General features: G+C 32.8%; 1 protein-coding gene across 2 annotated transcripts; it reads right to left on the bottom strand.

Moving 5' to 3' along the window:
• Positions 1-925: 925 nt before the first annotated feature.
• On the bottom strand, positions 926-23,929 carry LOC128165143 (RNA-binding protein cabeza-like). Of its 2 annotated transcripts, XM_052829389.1 has the most exons (20): positions 23,845-23,929; positions 22,254-22,403; positions 21,755-21,872; positions 21,302-21,432; positions 20,125-20,166; positions 19,637-19,763; positions 19,021-19,142; positions 17,057-17,302; positions 16,364-16,474; positions 14,286-14,302; positions 12,813-12,844; positions 11,871-11,935; positions 7,795-7,837; positions 6,612-6,660; positions 3,054-3,150; positions 2,789-2,857; positions 2,355-2,474; positions 1,961-2,028; positions 1,223-1,357; positions 926-1,028 (listed from the first exon to the last, which is right to left on the bottom strand). In XM_052829389.1, exons 1-20 carry the CDS (start codon positions 23,918-23,920, stop codon positions 948-950), a joined length of 1,899 nt encoding a protein of 632 aa, XP_052685349.1. In that variant the 5' UTR covers positions 23,921-23,929; the 3' UTR covers positions 926-947. The 2 variants fall into 2 exon arrangements, with proteins under 2 accessions (XP_052685349.1, XP_052685348.1); XM_052829388.1 differs by lacking the exons at positions 926-1,028; positions 1,223-1,357; positions 1,961-2,028; ... (3 more) ...; positions 6,612-6,660; positions 7,795-7,837 and adding exons at positions 10,740-10,955; positions 11,510-11,778.
• Between the last annotated feature and the right edge of the window lie 389 nt (positions 23,930-24,318).

Below are 24,318 nucleotides of genomic sequence, written 5' to 3'. Positions count from 1 at the left end.
CTATAATTAGCTGTTAATATAATCATCCTAATTAACAAAACAAGGCTCTTTTGGGGTCATAGATTCCTTAGCAATTTGTTTACACTATAGAAATAATCACACTAAAAAGAAAACTCTAGAGACTGGTCTCTCTGATATTCTACAGCTAGAGTTCCTGTTCAAGGTGCTATCATGTTTGGGAAAATAATCACTTGTGGAGGGGTGTGGGTGATGTTTCACGCATGAAGGTTTGGTGGTCTTGGGTAATCAAATATTACAGAGCTCACCAAATGAGGCATCACCTCAAGTTTAGATACAGGACCTGCTAAAAAAACTTTAATCAAGTTCAGACGCCCACCCCAAGGGTATAGCATAACCTCCCCTGACTTCGTCTCCGTGAGCTAAAAATGCAATTCGTTGTTATCATAGCCTTGAAACCAACATTTAAACGCATATTCCTAACTTCAATGGAAATATTAATAATTTGTCTATAATTTGGAAACCCATGAATTATGCATCATATTCTACATTTGTATTTCATACAACATGTAATATAAACCACTTATTTGTTCTGGACACAGATATGTTTATATTGAATAGCTTTGGTAGCTAAAGGAAGGTGTTTACGATATAAATCTATATTGAAGCTCATTCAGTTGTCTCCGGTTCCTTGTCTCATTATCGAGCAACAAAATTCGAGGAAAACAAAATTCATGTAGGTGGCAAAATTCCACCATAAAATGCTTACAGTGATATGTTTGAACTGCATGCTTTTCAGATAACCCATTTAGAACTCAAGGTTTATGACTCGCGACATTGTCAAGTTCGTGATATCACGAGGTCTTTCATAATACAATTTAAGTGACAAACAGCAAAACACACTTTTATCAAAAAGTTGTCAACTCTCTAAAATGTGTTTCAAGATCAAATAAAAACAATACCAGTATTTAAAATAAATAGATTTATTATTAACCTAAAAATGTTGATATAAAAACACTTGTGTCAATATTTAAGGTACCATGCCACCACCTATCTGGGAAATAAATTATCTGAAAAATAAAAAAATATATATATTTGATTAATAAATTTCACACAGACACTTCAAAAATTGTATTGTGAAGTATGGATGAGTTGATATTTTTACACAGATGGGTGACCGTGGGTGGAAAAAAGGATAGAAAATGGACAAATAAAAGGATGGATAAACGGATAAATAAGTGGATGGATGAATGAATTGACTGACCTCCCCTTGGTTGATTGTACAATCTAATGGAAAGTCCTGAGGATGTAGTTTAGGGTAGTCCTCCATTAGCCACTGCAGTGTTGTCCTGTTGGGGTGAAAAGAGGGGGTCTTCTCAGGAGGATAAAGGAACCATCTCTGTAATTAACCAACCTTGTTATGTAATGCAGCATTTTCATTGAAAATCTTTCCAGATAATTCTTTTTTAAATTGCACTGATAATGTCAATCTTTTAGACATTAAAAAAGTAAAAATGATATCACGTTGATACTATACTATAAAACAGCAGATTATTTCTGGCAGGTATAAAATTTGGGAATTACCGGTATAAGAGATAATGGAATAAAAATTAATTTGATGTTAATGATTTTGGCAATATGAAAATTTTCCACTAAAAATGAGTATTTGCACATGATGGTAAGCTTTACTTTGGTGAGTTCAATTTTGGCAACATAGTATAAACAATCAAAATAAATAAAGATTTGCAACCTACAAAAAACACAGCCATATGTACATGTACTACAGGGAAAGTGGTTTTTTGCAGGTGTTCTTTTGTACTGATTTTTTAGAAATATTTACAACTTTCAATTTTTTTTTCATAGAAGTTATCTATTCTGCATGAATCTGTGATTTTGATTATAATTCATAAGTTGAAGGCATTCATAATCATTCGGAATCTTCTGTATTCTATTTTTTTTAAAATTGATATTCTCTGTTCAAGGAATCTTGAGATTTGCTTACTTTTCTACCAAAAATAACTTCCCCAAATCCTGGCCCATGGAAATGGAAAGGTACACCTGTGCCTGCTCCTGTAAGAGATGAAGGGCAGCAACTTCATTTTAGGTCAAGAAATAATATTCTATGAATCCATATCTAATCTCCTGAGAATATAAAGTAAAAATATGTGTTTATGAATTTATTTCCAAAAAAAATTATGCAATGCTCAATACTAGCTATAGGTCTATAGCTGCCATTCTATAAAAATTGGATTGACAACCTGGGAGCTACAATTCCTTATGTGTAACAAAAATTGCAATTTTTACACACAAAAACTTGTGCTAGTTATGGACTGATTAAAACCTTATTTCTACACAAATTCTTTGAAAAATATTACTACCATTAAATTTTTCAATACCTGCCACTCCAAAGCTGTAAGCTCCGGTCATTCTTGGTAATTTGTATGGGGGAGGGTTGTACTGCTTGAATAACTCTTCCCATTCTGTATAATTATTGTCTCCAAACCAGTAAAATGTTTCTGGAATCAAATGCCATCATATGTCAAAGACATAGTTATTTGCAATGCAAACTGCAAGACTAATTTTCATTCTAGAATATATATAAATAAGCATATTCAGTTTAAAATATATCACTATTTTTTCTCTCTAACTGATAAGCATACATAATCATATTTTTTGATAGGTAAAATGGAGTAAAGAAAAGTAAAGGCAAGTATCTCGTAATTATTGATAATTACATTTTTTCATATTATTTTTTTTCCAAAAATGATAATCATTTTCCATATAAACATTTCAACATGTAATCGAATAAAAAAATATCATGACTTCTTACCATTTCCCAACATGTCTAGAGTCTGGGGCTTCATCACATGTTCCACATAATACTTTAGAGTTACGTCCCCTGAAAGCAGTTTGCAAAGTTTGTAATCTTTATCATTATATACAAATATTAATTAATTGCCAGATGAAAATCAATGAAAAATTTTCAGAATGCTTCATTCATCAATTTGTTTGAGAAAATGTGACTTATATAAAGTGTATTACTTAAAAACAGCTAGGATACATGTATAATATATATGCATATTTTGTGAACTTACTTTTATCATAAGAGTGGGTATTGGCAGAACTTAATCTTATCTTTTTGGACCCATATTTTTGTAACATTGGATCTTTTTCACATATTTTGTGGAATTCCTGAAAAGATACCCAGCTACAAATGTAAGGTTTTTTTTCTTGTCTCTTTTTTGATGATATATACTTGAACAATAAAATTTACATGACAGTTCTATAAGGTAAATATTGGCAACTCAAACTCGAGGGGACTTCAACATAACTTTGTCAATGAGATATCATGGGGTGCAAATATAAATTAACCAAGAAGACAGTATAATAAAATCGGAGGAAATCCACAACTAGGCTCGAACTCGGGACCCTTCATTTTAAAAACCAATAGTCTACCAACTGAGCTAAAGGGTTCTCACACATGACAGTCACTATTCATTCCATCTACTCTTAGGTTAAGTCAAAATTTTCATTATCTCGAACTATATGGGACTGTTTTTTAAAAAACTTTGAGATATCGAGGGTAAAATACTTGAAAAATCAGTGGTTGTGACGTACAAATCACTTTGATATATCCATTGTATTCGAGGTATCTGTGTTTGAGATGTTGAAGTTTGATTGTATTTTGTTGGGTGCCAATGTAATAGATAAATTAAAGAAAGTCCACAACTAGGCTCGGACTCAGGACCCTTTCATTATAAAACCAACAAAAAGCTAAAGGCTAGTGCTATACTTAGTCCCAAGATTTTCGATTTTCACAAATACCTCAGATTTTAAACGGCGTTCATTCAAAAGTATATAAAAAAAAGATTTCCTCCTTGAAACACCCCTTCTAGCTTTTCAAGGTTTCAATATAGAAATAAAAATAAAGGAGTCTTAATTTACATAGCAATCGACATAAACGTACCCGGATGATACCATTAAAAAATCGTGACTTCCAAATGGAGAAAATATGTCAACATTTACCGTATTATATATCTCCTTAATAAATCTGTTTTTGTTCCTGTGATTTTTCCAAAGTAAATAATGATAATGTGCCAATGAGGTTATCTTGGAGATATTCCCTTTCATCAATTTTAACAGGTATGAGTATTTTTATTAAAAATCATCCAAATGTGATGGAAACATTTACTTGGGACAGACTATAGATTAATTTAAGAAATATTTTAATATGTAAACGGTGTGACCGTTGGACCTAGCGCAGATTTAACAAAGTGAAATTTGATTTTTGTAGAACAAAATTTATTTGAAACGCACACAGTAGGATCCGGTTGGTTGCCTACTCAAAGCATTCGTCAAAGTTAAACTAAACGTTGCTTGCTCAGTCTACATTATGACGTCATATTTCAGATGTAAAATGTTCAAGTTTTGTCTTCGGAAATAGCCAGAGAGTTGCGTGATTCCGAATTTTTTTAATTTCTTCTTTCTTTGTTCATTAATTTAATTCATATGAATGCCGCGGTAATAAAATTAAACTAGAAAACTGACCAGACAGGAAGGGCCCCGCTAAGACAATTAATATACAGAAGTGAAAAAAACTTTGAATTCCATCCTCTTTATATTAACAATGATGAAAAATAAATGCCCGGCATAAGATGTAAAGAACTGCAATATATAGGATCTCATGATTTGTAGTTGGATATGATTTTCATCCAACAATTAAAGTGTTAAACTGAGGGGTAAAAATATAAGGGTGCAGCTCATGGAATGAGAGTTTAATTTGATTACATTTAAAAAAAAAATATGAAAATTATAAGTAACAACTGTATTTTTAAAATTTCAAGATAATTCCTGAATGTCCAAAAACTCTAAATAGTGACCTTGTATCTGCATAAAACAGGGATAACCTCATGTCTTATAAAAAAAACTAAATGTGTATTTAAAAAAGATTTAAACAGGTGTTTTATAAAATGCAAGCCTTCAGTGAATGCAAATACATTGTATCACCCAGGGTTGACCTCAACTTTAAAACAAACATCAGTTGCAGACAAAGGTGTTCATTAATCTTCATATGGCAGATAGAGATAATCCACTAAATTTTCTGCAGCAGGCAAGATAATTAATCCAAGGGGGTTAATTGTTCTGCTCTCTCATCCTTTTCTTCTAAATTTACAATAAGATTTGTTTTTTCAGAAATGACAGAATGGGGTTATTATCTGATTACCTGTTAAAATTAACAGCATTAAGGCAGAAAAAAATAAAAATAAATTATAATTAAAAAATAAAATAGTGAAAAAGGATATCTTAATATATATCTTGATTTTAGAATTCAATAAAATTATCATAAATCATTGTGTACGGTATTTTAGCCAAAATAAAGTATGAATACATGTAGTATATTTTAAATCCATATTTCAAAGAATGTACACAATACTACACATCATTCAAAATTGACCTTAACTTCAAAACAAAGTTCATTTGCAGACACAGGCAGTGCAGTAATTAATCTTAATGTGACAGATAAAGATCAAGCTTAGGATTTTCTTCCTGTGGAATGTTAATTAATCCCAAAGGACAAATATTGCACAGCCTTCCTAGTATACAATGGTAACATTCTCAGCAGTTATCTCTCTTTGCCCATTCATTCTTATGCATAGTTAAGGAATCTACCCCACCACCCCAGCTCCAAACCAGAAGACATAGAGAACCAAACTTAGCATCAAAATATGTATTTCTGCCTACTGAACTACCATACCAAATTTGAACTCAATTGGGCAACCATAAAAAAAGTTATTAGAAAAAAACTGAAAATTTGTGGACGGAAGAGTGACAGACGGACGGACAGAAGGACGGACGGACAGTGATTACTATAGGGCACCCGCAAATCCTTGCGGGGCCCTAATAATTTATTCAGTATCTAAAAGACCAGTCTCTTGATGTTTATGTTTTCATTTTCTATCTGATAATTTGATAAGACATACATAGAACTAGTTGTGTTTCTTGATTGAAGCACTATTGAAACTTATCTGGTTTCCTCTTTAATTTCTTTTAATTTAAATTGCCTTCTATTGAAACACTGGAACTTTTAAAATCGAGTTTAGGGGTAATAAACATCGATAAGTACCAGTCAATCAATGATCGAACTAATGATTTAAAAACAAAATGGCTGCCAATTAGACGGTGCCGAGGGCTGGAAGATTTTTTTTTTACCTTAGTACCCCTGATTCAACTCTCATTTTTCACTGATTTTCTTATATATAGGTGTTACCATTAATCCTCGCTTTGCGAGGCGGGCTTCGCCCACCTCTAACTGCGCTCGGTATAAATATACCGATTGATACACAGAAGTATCATATGTATATTGACAAGACAACAGCCAAAAAATAGCCTATATTACTTCTTTCCATTAAAGATCAAGGTACACATACAGTCATATATATTTCAAATATATAAATAATTTGTAATAGTAGTAATGTATTCATTTTTTAAGTTTTACATATACATTTTACTAACTTATAGAGAATACAAAGACAAAGTGACCTGAGTTAACAACAGATTAGAGAGAGAGAGAGAGAGACTTTAGTAGGAGTATGGCAGTACTATGCCAATCATCCACACTATCAAAGAACATATTGCATGATGTATATACCTACTGTATTATCTGTTGCATGCTGTATAATTACTGGCTTTGTGTATGCATATCTAAAATAAAAAATAAAAAGAATTCATGTATGGTACATGTACACTATCGTGTTAGATCTAATCTTATTCAAATCAATACCCAAAGCCAAAAAAATAGTATACATGTATATATAATGTGCAACGTCCCTGCTAAACATGCTACTGCAAATGCGAGTTTTTCCAATAATTTTCTAAATATCTATTAACCTTTCAATAAACTCTCTCTGTGACAGAGATGCTGCATCTCTGACTTCCACAGTACATGGCCCTGGTGTGGCCAAAATTAGTTTTTCGTCAGTGTACCTACAAAACGAACAGAGGAAACTCGAATTTTTCGCATGAAACGTGTATGACCCGAATTGGCGAAAGTGTTCTTTCTTTAAATCGGACATAAAATGTATATTAAAGACATGTATTTACCATCCTCCATTTATATTGGATGCAACATTTTCGTTTTTAAAGTTGAAAATTGCGAGGAAAACGGTAGTTGTCAAACACAACAGTGTACGACTTGATTGTACCATGTCGCCATAAGGATGTGAATAAAACTAGGCCCATAATACTACCGAGCCGCAATTTATACTGATATACACACGCCACGACGGCGGGGAATAATTTCAACTTCACAGAATATTGCAAAATTTCCTTACGAAAGAATCCTACAATGGTGACATTCCCCCACCCCCAATTTGGCATTTTATTTTTATTTGACTACGATTTGACTGAGGAAAGTCACCTTTTTTTTTATTTTAAGTATTGTTTTATTCTATTTAATGACATTAATTTTATTACAATAGTTTGATATAATTTCTAATATAACAAAGTCATAATTTTTCTTTGGAAGGGGGGGGGGGGTTAGCCTACAGAAAAATTCCAGTTGTACAGAAGTAAATGTACTTTAAATAAGACAATGATGTAAATAGCATACTGAATTTGATTTATAATATGAATCAAATGTCATATAAATGACTACACATGTCCATTCAATAAGAGTTCAGTAGACCGGAGGCATTGTATGTGCAACAGGAGAGGAGGAATGACCACAACAAGGCTCGAGCAAACCCAGAGCCCTTTAGTTTAAAAACCAACACTCTGCCAACTGAGCTAAAGGACTTGCCCCATTAGCTAGTGCTAGTATAGAAAGAATAATATTACTGTGACCAGGCTATGCTCAGGTTAAACCAGGTCCGTAGCACATATCTGTCATTTTAACGATAGAACATTCTATCTAGTGCTAGTAGAATCATGCAATCATTGCAATACTGAGCCCACTATATACAAATAATTCACACTTTTATATATCATATATTTCTCTGTGACATCAAGAACTGTATGTATACTTTCAATAGAAGAACACAATAACATAATATATTTCTCTTAATTACTTTCATTGATTTTTTAACCTAACGAATTTATTCCAAAAAAAAAAAAAACATAGGTAATCACAGATTACAAAGCTCACCGAGACGAGGCATCAACTTTATGAGGCATCACCTTTAAAACCACCTTTATCATATGATATGAAAATCATAGTTAATGATCTTGGATATTCATGGATACTGTTTTGACACAATATCGTATATCATATGTAAAAAAATTGTATGATAATCCTATGTTCATTTCATACATTATTATAAGATACAATGTTTATCAATACAATAATATAAAATATGATATTGCATCCAATGATACTTACAATATATATCATTTAATACAATATAATACTGTAATAAATATTGATGCAATATGATTTTGTAACATATAATATGACATTGTATCGTGTTATACATTATTGTATTTAATCACATAATACAATATCATAATATCTAATATAAATACAATATAGCATTATTTGATACTATATCATATCACATAAAACATCACAATATTGTAACATATGATATTATATTGTATAATATAGTATAATTTTGTATTGTATGATATTGTATCATATTTGATACACAGTATTGTATCATATGATACAATATAATTTGATAAAACATTGTTTCATATCATATGATACAATATCATCTGATACAGTACAATATTATATAATACAATATCATTTTATACAATATCATATCATATGATACAATATCATATTATACAATATCATATTATATGATATCTTATAATATCATATAATACAATTTCATGTATTATATAACAATATATTATATAAACCAATATCATATTATACAATATTGTATCATACGATATGCTATAATTATAATATACAATATCGTATCATATGATACAATATCATATATTGCAATATAATATGAAACAATATCATTCGATAAAATAATATATTATACAATATCATATTCTACAATATTGTATAATAATATACAATACTATACATAACAATATCATAATACAATATCATATAATAATGTACAAAAAAATTGATACAATATCATATCATATCGTATAACTTTTTACAATATAATGTATGATATTACATTGTATCATATAAAACAATAGTGTATCATATCATAGAATACTATATCATAGGAATCATGTTAAATCATTTAACAACAAACACATCTATCAAGCAGGTTTGAGTGAGGTAGGAGAATTTTTAGCATCCTTGATAATGGAGATCAGGCTCTGCATCTGAAGCTACCTCTGCAATTCATTTATATTATAGTTAAATCAATTATGCAAGCTATTATCTATAATACATGTAACCTGTTCCAAAAAACTAAACCTCATCCAGCATCCGAAACCTATGGCTCAGATTCAGCATTCAAGCCTGTCAGATGCATCAGTATCATGAGATGCATCATCCCTGCAAGTTTGGTGATGTAAGGACCAGTAATAACTAAGATATAATCATCAGAGGGCACCTGCTCTAAAAACTTTAACCAGCTCTTAAAACCTTAACCTCATCCAGCATCCGAAACCTATGGCTCAGATTCAGCATTCATGCCTGTCAGGTGCATCAGTATCGTAAGACGCACCATCCTTGCAAGTTTGGTGAAGTTAGGACCAGAAATAACTAAGATATATTTTTTAGCATCCTTGATAATGGAGATCAGGCTCTGCATCTGAAGCTACCTCTGCCATTCATTTATATTATAGTTAGATCATATATGCAAGTTTGAAATAGTGCTATTACCTACATATATTAAACATGTGACCTGTTCCAAAAAAACTAAACCTCATCCAGCATCCGAAACCTATGGCTCAGATTCAGCATTCAAGCCTGTCAGGTGCATCAGTATCATAAGACACACCATCCATGTAAGTTTGGTAAAGTTAGGACCAGTAATAACTAAGATATGATCATCAGAGGGCACCTGCTCTAAAAACTTTAACCAGCTCTTAAAACCTTAACCTCATCCAGCATCCGAAACCTATGGCTCAGATTCAGCATTCAAGCCTGTCAGGTGCATCAGTATCATAAGACGCACCATCTATGCAAGTTTGGTGAAGTTGGGACCAGTAGTAACTTAGAAATGGCTATCAAAGGGCACCTGCAACAAAAACTTTAACCTGCTCGAAAAACCTAACTTCATCTAGCATCCGAAACCTTTGGCTCAGATTCAGCATTCAAGCCTGTCAGGTGCAAAAGTATCATAAGACACACCATCCATGCAAGTTTGGTGAAGTAAGGACCAGTAGTAAGTAAGATATAATCATCAGAGGGCACCTGCTCCAAAAACTTTAACCAGCTCTAAAAACCTTAACCTCATCCAGCATCCGAAACCTATGGCTCAGATTCAGCATTCAAGCCTGTCAGGTGCATCAGTATCATAAGACACACCATCTATGCAAGTTTGGTGAAGTTTGGACCAGTAGTAACTTAGAAATGGCTATCAAAGGGCACCTGCAACAAAAACTTTAACCTGCTCCAAACACCTTAACCTCCTCCAGCATCTGAAATTCATGGCCCAGATTCAGCATCCAAGTCTCTCAAGTCCATTAGTAGGTCCAGATGCATCATTCATGCAAGTTTGGTGAAGATAGGACAAGTAATAAGTTAGATACAGGACCTGCAACAAAAACTTTAACCAGGTCCGGACGCCGACGCCGACGCCGAGGGTATAGCATAAGCTCCCCCCGACTTCGTCTCGGTGAGCTAAAAAGGCCAAAAAACATGTCTGTTATTTTTTGCGGTTTTTTTATTATCCCCTTCCAGAAGACAACAGTAAGCATATATACAAAAACAAATTCAAATCACATCTATAAACAAAGAACACTTAAAAAGTCTGTCCATGATGTTTTGATGAATTACAATGAGTGTTTATTTTATGAGCACAACAAGAACTCTGTAAAAGTCTGCAATGTTGGAGCATGTGCTGGTAAACCTGTGGAAGAGATTTATAGAAAAAATCATGAAAATATGTAGAATCATGAAGGAATCATAATTTTTTTTAAAAACATTTTTCATATCTTTTTTTTTTTTACTGTATCAACAATTTCATCAGATTTGTCTTATGAAACAGATCAATAGAAAAGTAAAATTTATAATGCAAGCCTGAATTTAAAAAAAAGCAAGAAGTAATGTTCTAAATCATATATTGTGAACAAACAAAAAACACCCCAAAAAGAGTGATATATCTAGTCCCTAACATGTATTCAGATGTAATTTTTTGTGCATGTGACATCCGTGGTTTATGGTACATCACATTTGTAGAGAAGCACCAGGGAGGCCCAATTTTGATGCATTATAACTGTAATTTTTTAAATCAGCTACAATGTATATATAAGTTTGTAATAAAATTTTAAGCAAAGGTAAACAAAACAGTCTACTAAGTGCAATTTTGTTATATGCATGTTCGCTGTAACTTTGTTTCACTTCATCTGTCAGAATATTGGAAGCTTTTGATGATATAATGGTACACCTGATTCATTAGATTACCTGTCCACATGTCTACCATCCGCCCATATTTCTTCCTATGTTTCCTCCCATGTTTCCTCCCATATTTCCTCTCATATTTCCCATATTTCCTCCCATATTTCCCATGTTTCCTCCCATATTTCTCATGTTTCCTCTCATATTTCCCATATTTCCTCCCATATTTCCTCTCATATTTCCTCCCAAATTTCCCATGTTTCCTCCCATGTTACTCATATTTCCCATGTTCCCTCCCATGTTTCCACCACCGCCTCGTCTGTTGCCTCGGTTGCCTACAACAGTATTAAAACATCATATAACTTTATTCTATTTGTTTAATTTGACACAAGTAAGGGGAAAAAGAGAGGAAGTCACACATAATAACCTTTCATTCTTTTGTTTGGAGCTGAATAGTCATCATCATAATAACCAGACTGATAGTTTTCAAAGCTGTGAATAAGAAAAAAAATTTCTTGTAAATTGACTCAGGTTTTAGGAAAAACAAAAATGTGTTGAACAGTTCACGCAACTGAAATATATGAATATGAACAAAAACATGGACCATTTTATCACAATAAAAATTTTGAAAATACTTTAAAGGTCACGCTTTGGTCAAACTTCATTTTTCCATTTTTATTATTTACAATGCTTTAGTATTAATGCATTTCTAACAATCAACCAAAATTTGTGTGTCAGTAGCACGGTTAAAAGCAAGAAACATGTACAGAGCTCACGATTCTTTGTTTTGTAAACAAGGCCAGTGCCATGCTTTTGTTAACATTGGTTCAATATATTGGTTAAAGTTCTTTTTCAAGCTGATTTTCAATCTACTAATTTGTTTGAACATTGATAAACAGTTCTTGGTGTTTTTCACTTTCATTTACGTCTAAACCTAGAATTTCCTTTTTAACATTCAAAATGTAAAACGAAAAACATGACCTGAGCTTTGTTTACATATAAACAAAGAATTGTAAGCTGGGAATATAATTTTGCTTGTAACTCGACAAATGACACTCAAATTTTGGTTGACTATTAGAAATGCCTTACTGAAGCATTCTATTAAAACATTAAAAACAAAAAAATATGACCCAAATCATGATCACGCTCCTTTAAATTCATCAGGACTAATGTTAAAAGCGTTATACCTCATAAAAATAAATAAGAAATACAAGAAATCATGTTGATAAACAAGTTTGGCAGTTTAGTTTATTACACCCTCATTTTAATTTTGATGTACTTTACGTATGTTGACTCAATTTCATACCAACATATTTCGCCTAGATATGCCATTTAACCTTTATAGAAATCTTAAGAATTGTATACTTACTTGTCACGAAATCCTTGATCAAAATCATCCACCTAAAAAAAATCCAAAATCTTCCATTTTGTAAAAAGAGACCATGACATTTTGCAAAATTTTGCTTTTGAGAGGTTCTTAAGAGTTATCATAAACAAACAAATGCTGTACTCTAATATTACTTATTCAAACAAAACAAATCCTTTACTCTTTTAATAGTCTATACCTTAAAATCCTATTCCCACATAATAAATACATCTGATGAGCTTCCTGTAAACCAACTTTTATTCGTGTGCAAGAAATTTTCACCTCATTGTCGCGAATATTTCTTGTTGCAGACTAATATTTGCCATATAGTTGAAATAAAAATGTAGTTGTACTAAAAAATAACAGGTGTGGATAAGGCTTGGTCAGGAAAATAAGTCGCTGATGACCAGTTTATATTGGATAAATTGCAAAATAAAGTCACCGTGAACAAGATATCTGTGAGCCAATGCTCACTAGTGATACCCCCACTATGATGTGAATATGCAAAATAAGCAAAGACTACATTTTAAAACAGAAAGCTGGCATCCGATTGGTACAGAAATATATCCCACAATATGGCATGCCTAAACAAATAGTGTGTTAAAATTTAAAGCATCTGCGATAAACAGCTGCTGAGAATTCTTTGACGGAAATTTGTTTGAAAATTTTTGCTAAAATAAACAAAGTACTCATTTAACAGGAAGTTGATATCCGATTGGTACAAAAATATATCCCACGATATGGCATGCCTTAACAAACACTGTGTAAAAATTTCAAGCATCTGTGATAAATAGCTGCTGAGAAATCTTTGACGAAAATTTGTTTGAAAATTTTGGTTAAAAATAAACAAAGTACTAATTAAACAGGAAGTTGACGTCCGATTAGTACAAAAATACATCCCACAATATAGCATGCCTATACAAATACTGTGTAAAAATTTCAAGCATCTGCGATAAACAGCTGCTGAGAATTCTTTGACAAAAATTTGTATGAAAATTTTTGCTAAAAATAAACAAAGTCGCCATTTACCAGGAAGTTGACATCTGATTGGTACAAAAATATATCCCACGATATGGCAGGCCTTTACAAACTCTGTGTAAAAATTTCAAGCATCTGTGATAAACAGTTGCTGAGAATTCTTTGACGAAAATTTGTATGAAAATTTTTGCTAAAAATAAACAAAGTCGTCATTTAACAGGAAGTTGACGTCTGATTGGTACAAAAATATATCCCACGATATGGCATGCCTTAACAAACACTGTGTAAAAATTTCAAGCATCTGCGATAAATAGTTGCCGAGATAAATGTGACAGAAATTTTTGTTACGGACGGACATTCAGACGGACGGACGGACGGACGGACGGACGGACAGACACACAAGGGTAAAACAGTATGCCCCCTCTCCTTCGGAGCGGGGGTATAAAAATAGTTGGTTTACAGTAAATATAAGTAGCACTGTAATGAATAAACACTTACCCCTTGGCCACCTGGACCTAAAGATTTAGAGTAGAAAGTATTTTAAAGGTTAGAGTATACTCACATGTACTTCAAAGAACAAAATATTATACTTTGTACAATAATTGAAAAACATTGGTTCATTTTAATATAGAAATATACAATTTGTATGATAAACCTGTATACATGTACATGTGGAAATTTTGTGCATTCAACCATGATTTACTTCTATAGACTTATCTAAATCATAAGTAAATCAAATACAAACTTTACAAATATCCAATACGTATCTACCAGTATTTTTTTTATTTTTCTGAAATTGGAGAACTATGGTAACTTTTAGGCCAAAAAAAATTAATCATTAGTTTCTCGGGCCAAAATTTTGAAATTTTGATGAGGCAGGCAGGTTTTTTTTTTTTTTGTTTTTTTTTAAGACAAAATTTACAATGATGTTAACCCATATTTTATTATTTATTTGTGTACTCATCAGCATATATTCATCAAGCTGATACATTGGCAAAGTTTAAATATTTGTTTTAATTTGTTCGTTTTAGCTGTTTCTGTTTCCTTTTCAAAGGTTGAGTTTTTGCAATTGAACAAACATGACAAATGGTTTGTGCCCCTGCTTCATTTTGCAGCTCACTTTCCCCTCCACAGTAACAACACAGGTCTGAACTGAAATAGGGGACTATCTATGGCATTTCACAAGTTGAATTTGCCATATGAAAATTTATCAAATAAAGCATTCATTTGGGGTGTTTTCTTATCAATCTCCAGTGCCTTGAGGACAGAAATCAAGAAAAAGTAAATTAGTCATCATAAAATTCTCAAACAATACAATTGTTCTTTATTCCTGCTACTAGGCAATATCACAGAGGCTTCAATTTCTTAAGATAACAGAGAAATTTCAGTGGTAGTGTTAACAGGGACCGACCTAGAGCAAACTTAGTTTAGGTAGACTTCATTTCTGAAATTCTCCCTCTCAGAAAAATAGGGAGAAATTTGAGAAATCAGGTAGACTTCCATTCTTTGACAATGGCATAATGCTAATGATAATACATGTATAGAATATTTAAAAATAAAACAACTCTTAAAAAATTTGAATTCTTATCCACTTTTAAAAATTTAATTTATTAGGTACAGTATTCATATATTTTGTAGATGAAATGTTTCGTAATTGTGTTGGCTAAATGACAAATGAAATCAGTCTATGTGTTTCAGTGTATTTTGGAGGTAATAGTCCAACCCTTTGACCCAATTACAACCGTCATATAGTTGGATCTGTTTTATTTTAAAGATAACTGTAGACAAACGGTTTTATGATTATTTTAGCACGAACTTGGCAGAGTTATTAACTTATTACAAGTTACCAACTAATTGTAATATCAGCACCTAAAGTTATAAACATCGGTTGTAATTTTCAGTGCACAGTATGAGAATGCATCAACCGTATTTATAACCTCTAAAAATAAGACAGCCGCTAATTATTAATCACAACAGGATTTAACTTAGGCTATGACAATGTCTTTTGAATTAGATGATTATCATTTTATTGCTTTTGGGGTTAACTTTCACGATCGTAAACTCAGAATACAGGGCAACATCAACCTCTCTTTCTGAGGAAATTCTGGCGAAGTTACCGACCACAAAGCGAGTACTTATATTTACATAAACTTGTATTTAGCCCAAGTATCCCCCTAGGTTGGTCACTGGGTAGATGTGTCAGATAAAATAAGGTTTTTTACTGACAGAGACAAGCCTTTATTCTGAGGGTTTGTTTACATTGATTTTATAATAGAGAAAACCGATATTGGTAAGATATGAAAAATCCGGAAAAATAACGATAAAAAAGTTTGATGCGGCGATGATTTTACTGATGCGGCGGTGCCTGAGAAACAAATCATTAATTTTTTTTGGCCTTAACATAACGTACTTGTAACTTGTAATGGGCATAATTTAATTCTGTCAAAGTCACTATTGATTACACACCAAAGAAACCATTAATGATAGTTAATCACTAAAAACAGTCACAAAGATGCTTAAATTCTGCCATTGTTTGATAATTAAAGGAGGATTTAGAACAAACAGCATTTACTCACCGTAGCCCCCCTGGTCGCTAAATCCCCCGGGGCCACCTCCTCCCTGGACCATTGATGCCAAATTCTGCATTTGGTTCATCAACATTTGATTCATGTGTTCCTGCTTTGCAACTGCAGAGGACAAAAGAACCACTTGAAGAAGATAGACTCCTAGTGGATTGATCATTTAAAGATGAGCACCGTAAACCAACTTTTATACAGGGCGACTTTTTTTTAGCGATTTACTAGAGTCAAACTGGTTCTTGGCGATTAATTTTCCCAATTTAAATTTTGATTATATGTAAAACATAATACCAAAGACATTTGAGGACTGGTTTGTGGTAAGAAAAATTGGTGACGACATGGGTTTCGCGAACCTCAAGACATTTCTCACACATGTATAACAGTTGGTTTATAGTTATGTACATGTATGGGTACATTTACTATTAAAATGTTCTTTTTCAAGAGGACTTCTTCATAGACCAGTCATGACGTCTGCTGCCTTACAAAACATGTCAATGTCTATTTTATTTTTTTTGTGTGAATTCTTCGTACATGTATAACTTAAAGTCTGATAATTCACACCATTCACCATTAAAAATTCTTTAAAAAAATGTGAATACATGTATGAAACGTAGGTAAATTCAGAAAGGAATCCTCCTGAGATTTGTACATACAAATGATTGATACACATTCTTTGCATGGGTGACTTACTGTATCTCTTGTTGTTGTTGAAGCCCCCATGGCCCATGTGGTTCCCGCGTCCTCTGTTTCCAGGGAAGCCACCAAAACCACCACCAAATCCACCCCCGCCGCCGCCCCCACCACCACCGCCGCCGCCTCCTCCACCCCCCATGGCTCCTCTGAAGTTCCCCCCATACCCTCCCCCACGGTTCCTTTTCCTCCAGCCACTGGTCTGGTCTCTGTGTTGCTTCTTCTGTCTTTCTTTTGGCTCTTCCACTGATTAACAGAAAATTGTAGGTGTATTAACAGTTTGGTATTGTATATGTTCATATAAAGGACAATATTTCGAATGTTTAAATATTTGGCATTATTTGCCCCCAATTTTAAAAATAGTGTCGTATAAAAATCAAATCTCCATAAATCATTGTACAGAGAATGCCTATCACTTCAATCTTGATTTAAGTCATCATTACTCATTCGCTGTTTATCTATGACATCACGTAAATTTCTGAAATTTTGCAAAAATGAAAATATTGTCATTTTTTGGGGGGTATTTTGCATTCGAAAGTATAGAGCGCAGGTCTACTTAGGTACAATTTTAACGTATGTTTTTCTTCCTATAATTATACACATCATACTAAAAAATGGTACTTGAGCTAGCCTGCGCTCGATGTTTCCCAGTCGAAAAACCATCAGAAAACACACATTTATTGCTCCAAAGCATCAATTTATCAAAATAAGACAATTTTCATGACGTCATTTCTACATAATGACGTCACTGTGGTGATAACCTTTTAAACACTCATTTTTAATAACATTTCAACTATCTGCCACCTTATTTTAATAGGTCTTTAAAAAAAATTATATTTTGGGGGTGAAAAATGCATCATACCGCACATAGTCCTTTGTGTGGAATTTCTATTCAGTGTTTATTGCCAAAGTATAATTGTTTCCCTAAAACAATTAATGGTAAAAAACGTCTAAGGCTTGTCTCAAGTCCTGAATTCCATCACTTTTTGCTTATTATTTGCTATATTTTTTTTATATTTAATTATGCATAAATGTGTATTCGAACCACATGCATTCAAGTATAACAAGAATAGAATTCCTGGGTCCCCCGCCGGTCAAGCAGTATACTAGTATCGAGTCTATCGACCAAGGCTGATTCATTATTCCCATAACTGAGTCAATTTTTGGATAAAACGGAGTCATTATTGTGGTTAAAGTCCCATAACTCCAACAAAAAGTATCGACCAATGCTGATTTTCGAACTTGACCAAGGTATTAGTGGTATAAACATTTGGTATAAATTTAATGAAAATCTGTCAAAATTTGTAGGCATGAGAGCGCTTACAAGGTCAATTTTTGGATAAAACGAAGTCATTATTGTGGTTTAAGTCCCATAACTCCAACAAAAAGTATCGACCAATGCTGATTTTCGAACTTGACCACGGTAATAGTGGTATAAACATTTGGTATAAATTTAATGAACATCCGTCAAAATTTGTAGGCATGAGAGCGCTTACAAAAAAGTGTGATGGACGGACACACAGACCCATGGACACACGGACGGACGCCCAGCATTTCTATGTCCCCGCTCCGCGTTGCGGCGGGGGACAAAAATTCTGTTTTAAAATGCCCCCTCTGCGATTTGCCATTGCAAACATGAAATTTCCATGATGATCATGTTGAAAAATTGTCCAAGGAGGCTAAAGAACTTCCAAATAAATAAAAGATGTAAGATTTTTCCAATACCTGTCTCTAGTTTCATGTTACTAGTTACGGGTCAGACAGGAAAGTTTGAATTCTTTTCTGCAGATCAATTACAAACCAAATTTTCACTGATAGGTAATATGTACAATTTTGAAGAAGAAAAAAAACCCACAACAAAAAGTGACAGAAACAGACACTTCAGAGAGACTGTAAAATAGTGTCAAGATTTCACAATAAGATTAAGAAGTGATAATACATCATAGATCACTCAGTTCAATTACCATCCTCAGGAGCTGGGAAGTACCAATCAACAGTACAGTTAGTGTCCAAGATCTGGATTTCGGGATTTCTTTCCAATGCTGCATTACAATCCTTTCCAGACACAAAATCCAAAATGGCTACCCTGTAAATACAAGATTTATTTCAATTTCTGCCTCGTTTTCCAACATATCATGTCTTTGACTGGGATAAGATTCCTTTGAAAAATTAACAAATTTTTTAAAATAGCAGTTAAAAGTTAACAAGCAAAAAAATTTTCTCAAGCTCCTTTCAATTGAAGAAAAGTATATGTTAAAATTACCAAATTCGAACAAAACAAGCATGATGTTTCAGCGTTCTACATTAACAAGGCAACACAAATCTTTTAGAAGGGGCCCAGAATCTATAGTGACCTTTTTGTTTGACCCACCCCAGCCATGTATTTAATGTTTGATTCACCCTGACCAAGGTAGTTAATGTTTGATCCACCCCTGCCAGATAGTTAACTGACAGACATGGAGGGAGTGGAATTTACATGTAGTAATACTCACTGCATGTGGTGATGGTGACACAAAAACAATGGATGAAAAACTTGTAGAATGCAAAAGCACTTGCCACGGTGGCTAGTGACTGACTTACCCTAGTTTCTTCCCCTCTTTATCGACCGGTAGGTTGACACTAGAAACATCGGGAAACATGACCCGTAAAATCTCTTCAGACGTTTCAGGTGGTACGTCATGAACATACAGAGTTTTATTTTTATTTCCTGTAAATTTACAAGTCACAAGATAAACCCTGCCACCCCTCTTTGTCAAGTGTGAGTGGCAGTAACCCACAGATTTCATGGAATAGTCCAGTATAGGGATGACAGGGTTCAAATGAAACCATTGTGGTTTCCATGTTGCCACATGCAAATTTGACAGTGAAATTCTGTCAATAAAAAGAGCATTATACATATTTCATATTGCTCAAAATTCAGATATGAACTTTCAAATATTCAAACTCATGGCACAAAGCCTTCAAGTATGACTTGATCTCTTTTTAATGATTCTTGATACTTCTTTTCTTTATATATTTCTATTTTTTCATAGTAGTGAGTGATATTTTTCTCCCTTTCCAATAATTACCAAATTTTGAATCTGGATACTTTTCTTTTATCTTCTGTGTTCCTGAAATATGCAGAAGAAAAATTTAAAAACAGACCAAAGTATAGACCATTTTCGTAATGTATTAAACAGAAGAATTTTTAAATTAATACAAGCTCATCTTCTAATAAATTATATATCTTTTACAGTAGGACATTTGTGCATTGATTTGAATATACGAGGGTTGTCCCAAAATTGTGTAGACATGACACATAACTTAAAATTTGTTCACTGCAATTTAATTAGACTTCTTAGTTTTCTTCAATGACCAAATGACTTCAAAGGCAAACAATACTGAAAAATTCAAATCTGTACTTTATTTAATTCTTGAGAAAAGGAATAATTAGTAACAACAGGTTTTGTCAGGCTAAGCAATGTGCGACGTCAGAAATTTCCAGTGTTCACATTGTTGCTAAACCCCTCCATATCATACTGTTTACGATAACATTTACGTTTTATTTCCGAAAATGTCTTGGAAAATTTTTTTTCTTTGAACGTGTACCATGAGTGCACATTCAACATACATTTCGAATTTGTTTTTAATATTTCATTAGTCTTAACGATCTGACGACTCCAAAATTGCCCTGAATGACTTGTTGTCTAACATCCGTCTTACCACAATGTGTCGTTCAACATTTTGACGTCCATTGATTTTGGTCTGTGTTTCTTTTTCTCACCTATTCTCATCATACTCGTCTCAATATTTTCAATGTTGTTAAACTACTTATTCACAAAACGCATTTCGAATCAATTTTGTTAATTTTATTTACTAGAAAAGTTGATTAGGATTTGTTTCAAGGTTTTTTCAAAATAATTAATTAGATCAGATACTGCTGCGCGGCCTTAAACGCTGACGTCATTATTTTATTAAGAGTTAACTCTTCAACTTGTCATAAACGCACTATAAAATATTTAAAAGTTTTGTTGTAGCCAAAACATTTTTTGAGTAAATAAGATAACTTAATGTCAAACAATAAATGATTTTAAAACATTATTTGAATGCAAATTACTTGAACCCTTTGTAGCATAAATTTCATCTTTCTGTGTCTTCGATTAACTGAATAATGCCACTTGTCTACACTATTTTGGGACAACCCTCGTATATACTAACCAAGTATGTAGTCTTTAAATTCATTGGATTTCATTTTTTTTGACATACCCAGCATTGATGCTAATGCTTTTGGACATTCCATTTTAAAGTCTTCTCCAGACAGTTGCAGTTTAGCCAGTTTCTTGAGAATAGCAAGGGCTCCAATTGATCTCCATGGGTCAAACCACAAAGTCAAAACCCTGAAAAAAAGTTTTCATATTTTCTTTAATATGGTAAAAAAAATATATAAATATTTTCTTCAAGCTTACAAATGAAAATAAATGACATATACTATAAATTCCCTATTAAAGGCAAGGAATTTATTGCCGTGTAAAATCGCGAGAAGTGAGAAGATCACTCTTTTTTTTCTGACAGTTTTGGGCAAATTGAAACTATAACTAAAAATTGGTGCTAGCGATTTTATATTCTCGCAATTTGATGCAGAACTGCGGAATCGTGGAATTAAGTACTTGCGTAAAATAGGGAATTTACAGTATCATTAAAGAAGATCTGTATTCATACCCTCGCCTCCTTTCCATTTCCAGAGTGGCCTTAGAACACCTGTGTAACACCTGATGCAGGTCATGATTGGACAGATCCTTGATCAAAACAACAGACAGCCTGATGGGTCCCTTGATAGCTAGATTTAAAAGAATATAAGAAATCAATGACAGTGAGTTGTGTGTTACACAATTTTTATTCTGAGTTTTATGTCAATAAATAGAAACAATGCCTGTCTGTAACTGATGTATATTCTGAATCTTAACATAAGAATTCACTTCTTTTTTATGAATTTTCAACATTTTTTGTGTTCTGAACCAGAACAATTGATACAAGTATAGTCATACAGGCCAGGCTTCTTACTGCAAGAGTCTTTCATAAACTAAGACATTAACTCAAATATCTTATCAATATCAACAATCTTTTTCTTACATACTTTCATTATCATCCTCTGACATTTTGTGCCAGATCTTAAAAGGGGAAAGTTAAGTCAGAATATCCAACAACATTAACGACCTACCATTTGTCAGTAATGTGTTTTCTTCCTCTCTTTTCTCAGCTGGTTTTTCTTTTCCTTCGGCATCCTCCTCTTCCTCTGGCTCTTCATCATCTGCCTTCTTCACCTCCACCAGCTCTGACTCTCCTGAATTTTCTGATGTGTCCATTGTATCTACCATTAAAGATAAACTCATCATAGATAACGGGAAAGTAAAAGGATTGGATGGTCATAGCCATTCCTGGAGCTCGTTCATTTTCTTTAGACAAAGAGATTTGTGTCAAGAACATAAAAATTTGAGATCTAAAATATTTGGAATTTTTCTTTATGTTTATACTGGTGTGTGACTCATTCTTGCCAATGACCATTGTTATGTAATTTTTTGTGTATAATTTTATGTGTTAATAAAATGACATAACAATGCACTGGCAAGAAATGGTCTTAGGCAAGAATTGGTCCTATGCCAGTATAGTTAATTGCCAAATATATCATATTCAAAATTTCAATGCACATGAGATGGGTAATTCATTAACCAATCATTTAGCTTCCTTGACACATAGGAAAAAAGACAAATCAATGAAAGTAAAATTGCTTTGCATTGGTATTTCTTAACTCAAGCAAACATTGAACAATTTTTCTAATTAAAGTATCTTATTAACAAATAATAAGCATGAAAATGTATAAGAAAATCAGCAACATTCAAATAAACGTCAAAATACCAGGGGTCAAAATTAACGGTAAATACTCTCTAAATGCAAGCTGAAAATTGAAACTGCGAATTAAAAGAGACCTGTGGTCGCTAACTTTTGCAAGTAACAAAATAAGTCTTTTTCAGATTTTAAAAGTTACACTGAATATACTGTAGACAAAGAAACATAAGTTTGGGTGTCTTTAATTCACTTTGTTTGCGATCAGACAATTTTCCCATAAACATTAAACCACCGTGAATATTGAGCTGTGTGTTCACTGTATCCATTTAGGCTACCATTACAGATGTTATCATTAGAATTGTTCATGATCGGGGCCTTAGTTTCCACTTGCTTATCCTAATCATACGGTTTTAAATATCAATTAAAAATGAAAAGCATGAATATTTTTTATGATTTAATACAACTAATTATAACGGAATTTGTTTCATCTTTATCTTTTAACACCCCTCTGCGGCACTAACGAAGAAATTGAACAAGTGAACACATGCACTAATTGTCACTCTTTTAGGGCAAGTACGTTTTGAAACCTCTTTTACACCTATGTTGTCTGGGACTGAAATTCCTACTGAGCAATTCACTTATAAGTTTATTTAATGTATAAAGTCATAAGAGTTTAAAAACACAGAAAAAGGTACTAACACAGACACTAGCAAGACATGTGGAATTTAAGATATTTTACAGATAATTAGTGTTTTTTATGAAATTATTCAAATTATTACTAATACTATGAGAAGAAAAAAATGCCAGTAAACATTTAATTTTGCAAATAAAAAAAAATTCCACTTGCTAAAATTTGTGAGTGGTCAAAAATTCCTGAAATAACATTTTAAAATGAAACTGCGAAAAACATTCAATTGAAAAGTTTATATCCTATAATGTGTACATGGAGCCTTGCAATAGAATACCTCCTTCTTTTTTTCCTTCTGCATTCTGGTCATCACCAAGTAACTTTTCTTCCATTGCAGAGTCTATTTCAGCCATTTTGCCAAACTGTTTTGAATGAAAAAATTGAAAATAATGTCAAATTTTGCTAATTTATTTATCTTGCAAAAAATAGTTTACAATAATGTGCTTTATAAGGAATCAGGGTAAGCAACCTAAATTTTATAAAAGTTTTATACTATGTGGGCAGATGTTATTCATAGAACAATGTAGAATTTACTTAACATGGACAGCCTTTTTACTGCATTTCATAAACAATGTAAGCATACATGCATTTAATGTAAACATTGGTACATGTAATTAACAGTAGGCAGGTCAACAAAAGAGTCAAATGAATAAGTAGAAACAGGTACTTGCACACAAAGTAAACGCACAATGTTAAAAGATAGTGCATTTGTGATAATTTTTATCGCAGATACATAAAAGAGAAACGTACT

This window comes from Crassostrea angulata, chromosome 10, assembly GCF_025612915.1.
Source record: "Crassostrea angulata isolate pt1a10 chromosome 10, ASM2561291v2, whole genome shotgun sequence".
NCBI classification, from domain to species: Eukaryota; Metazoa; Mollusca; class Bivalvia; order Ostreida; family Ostreidae; genus Magallana; species Magallana angulata.
This window is presented reverse-complemented; position numbering and strand designations above follow the sequence as displayed.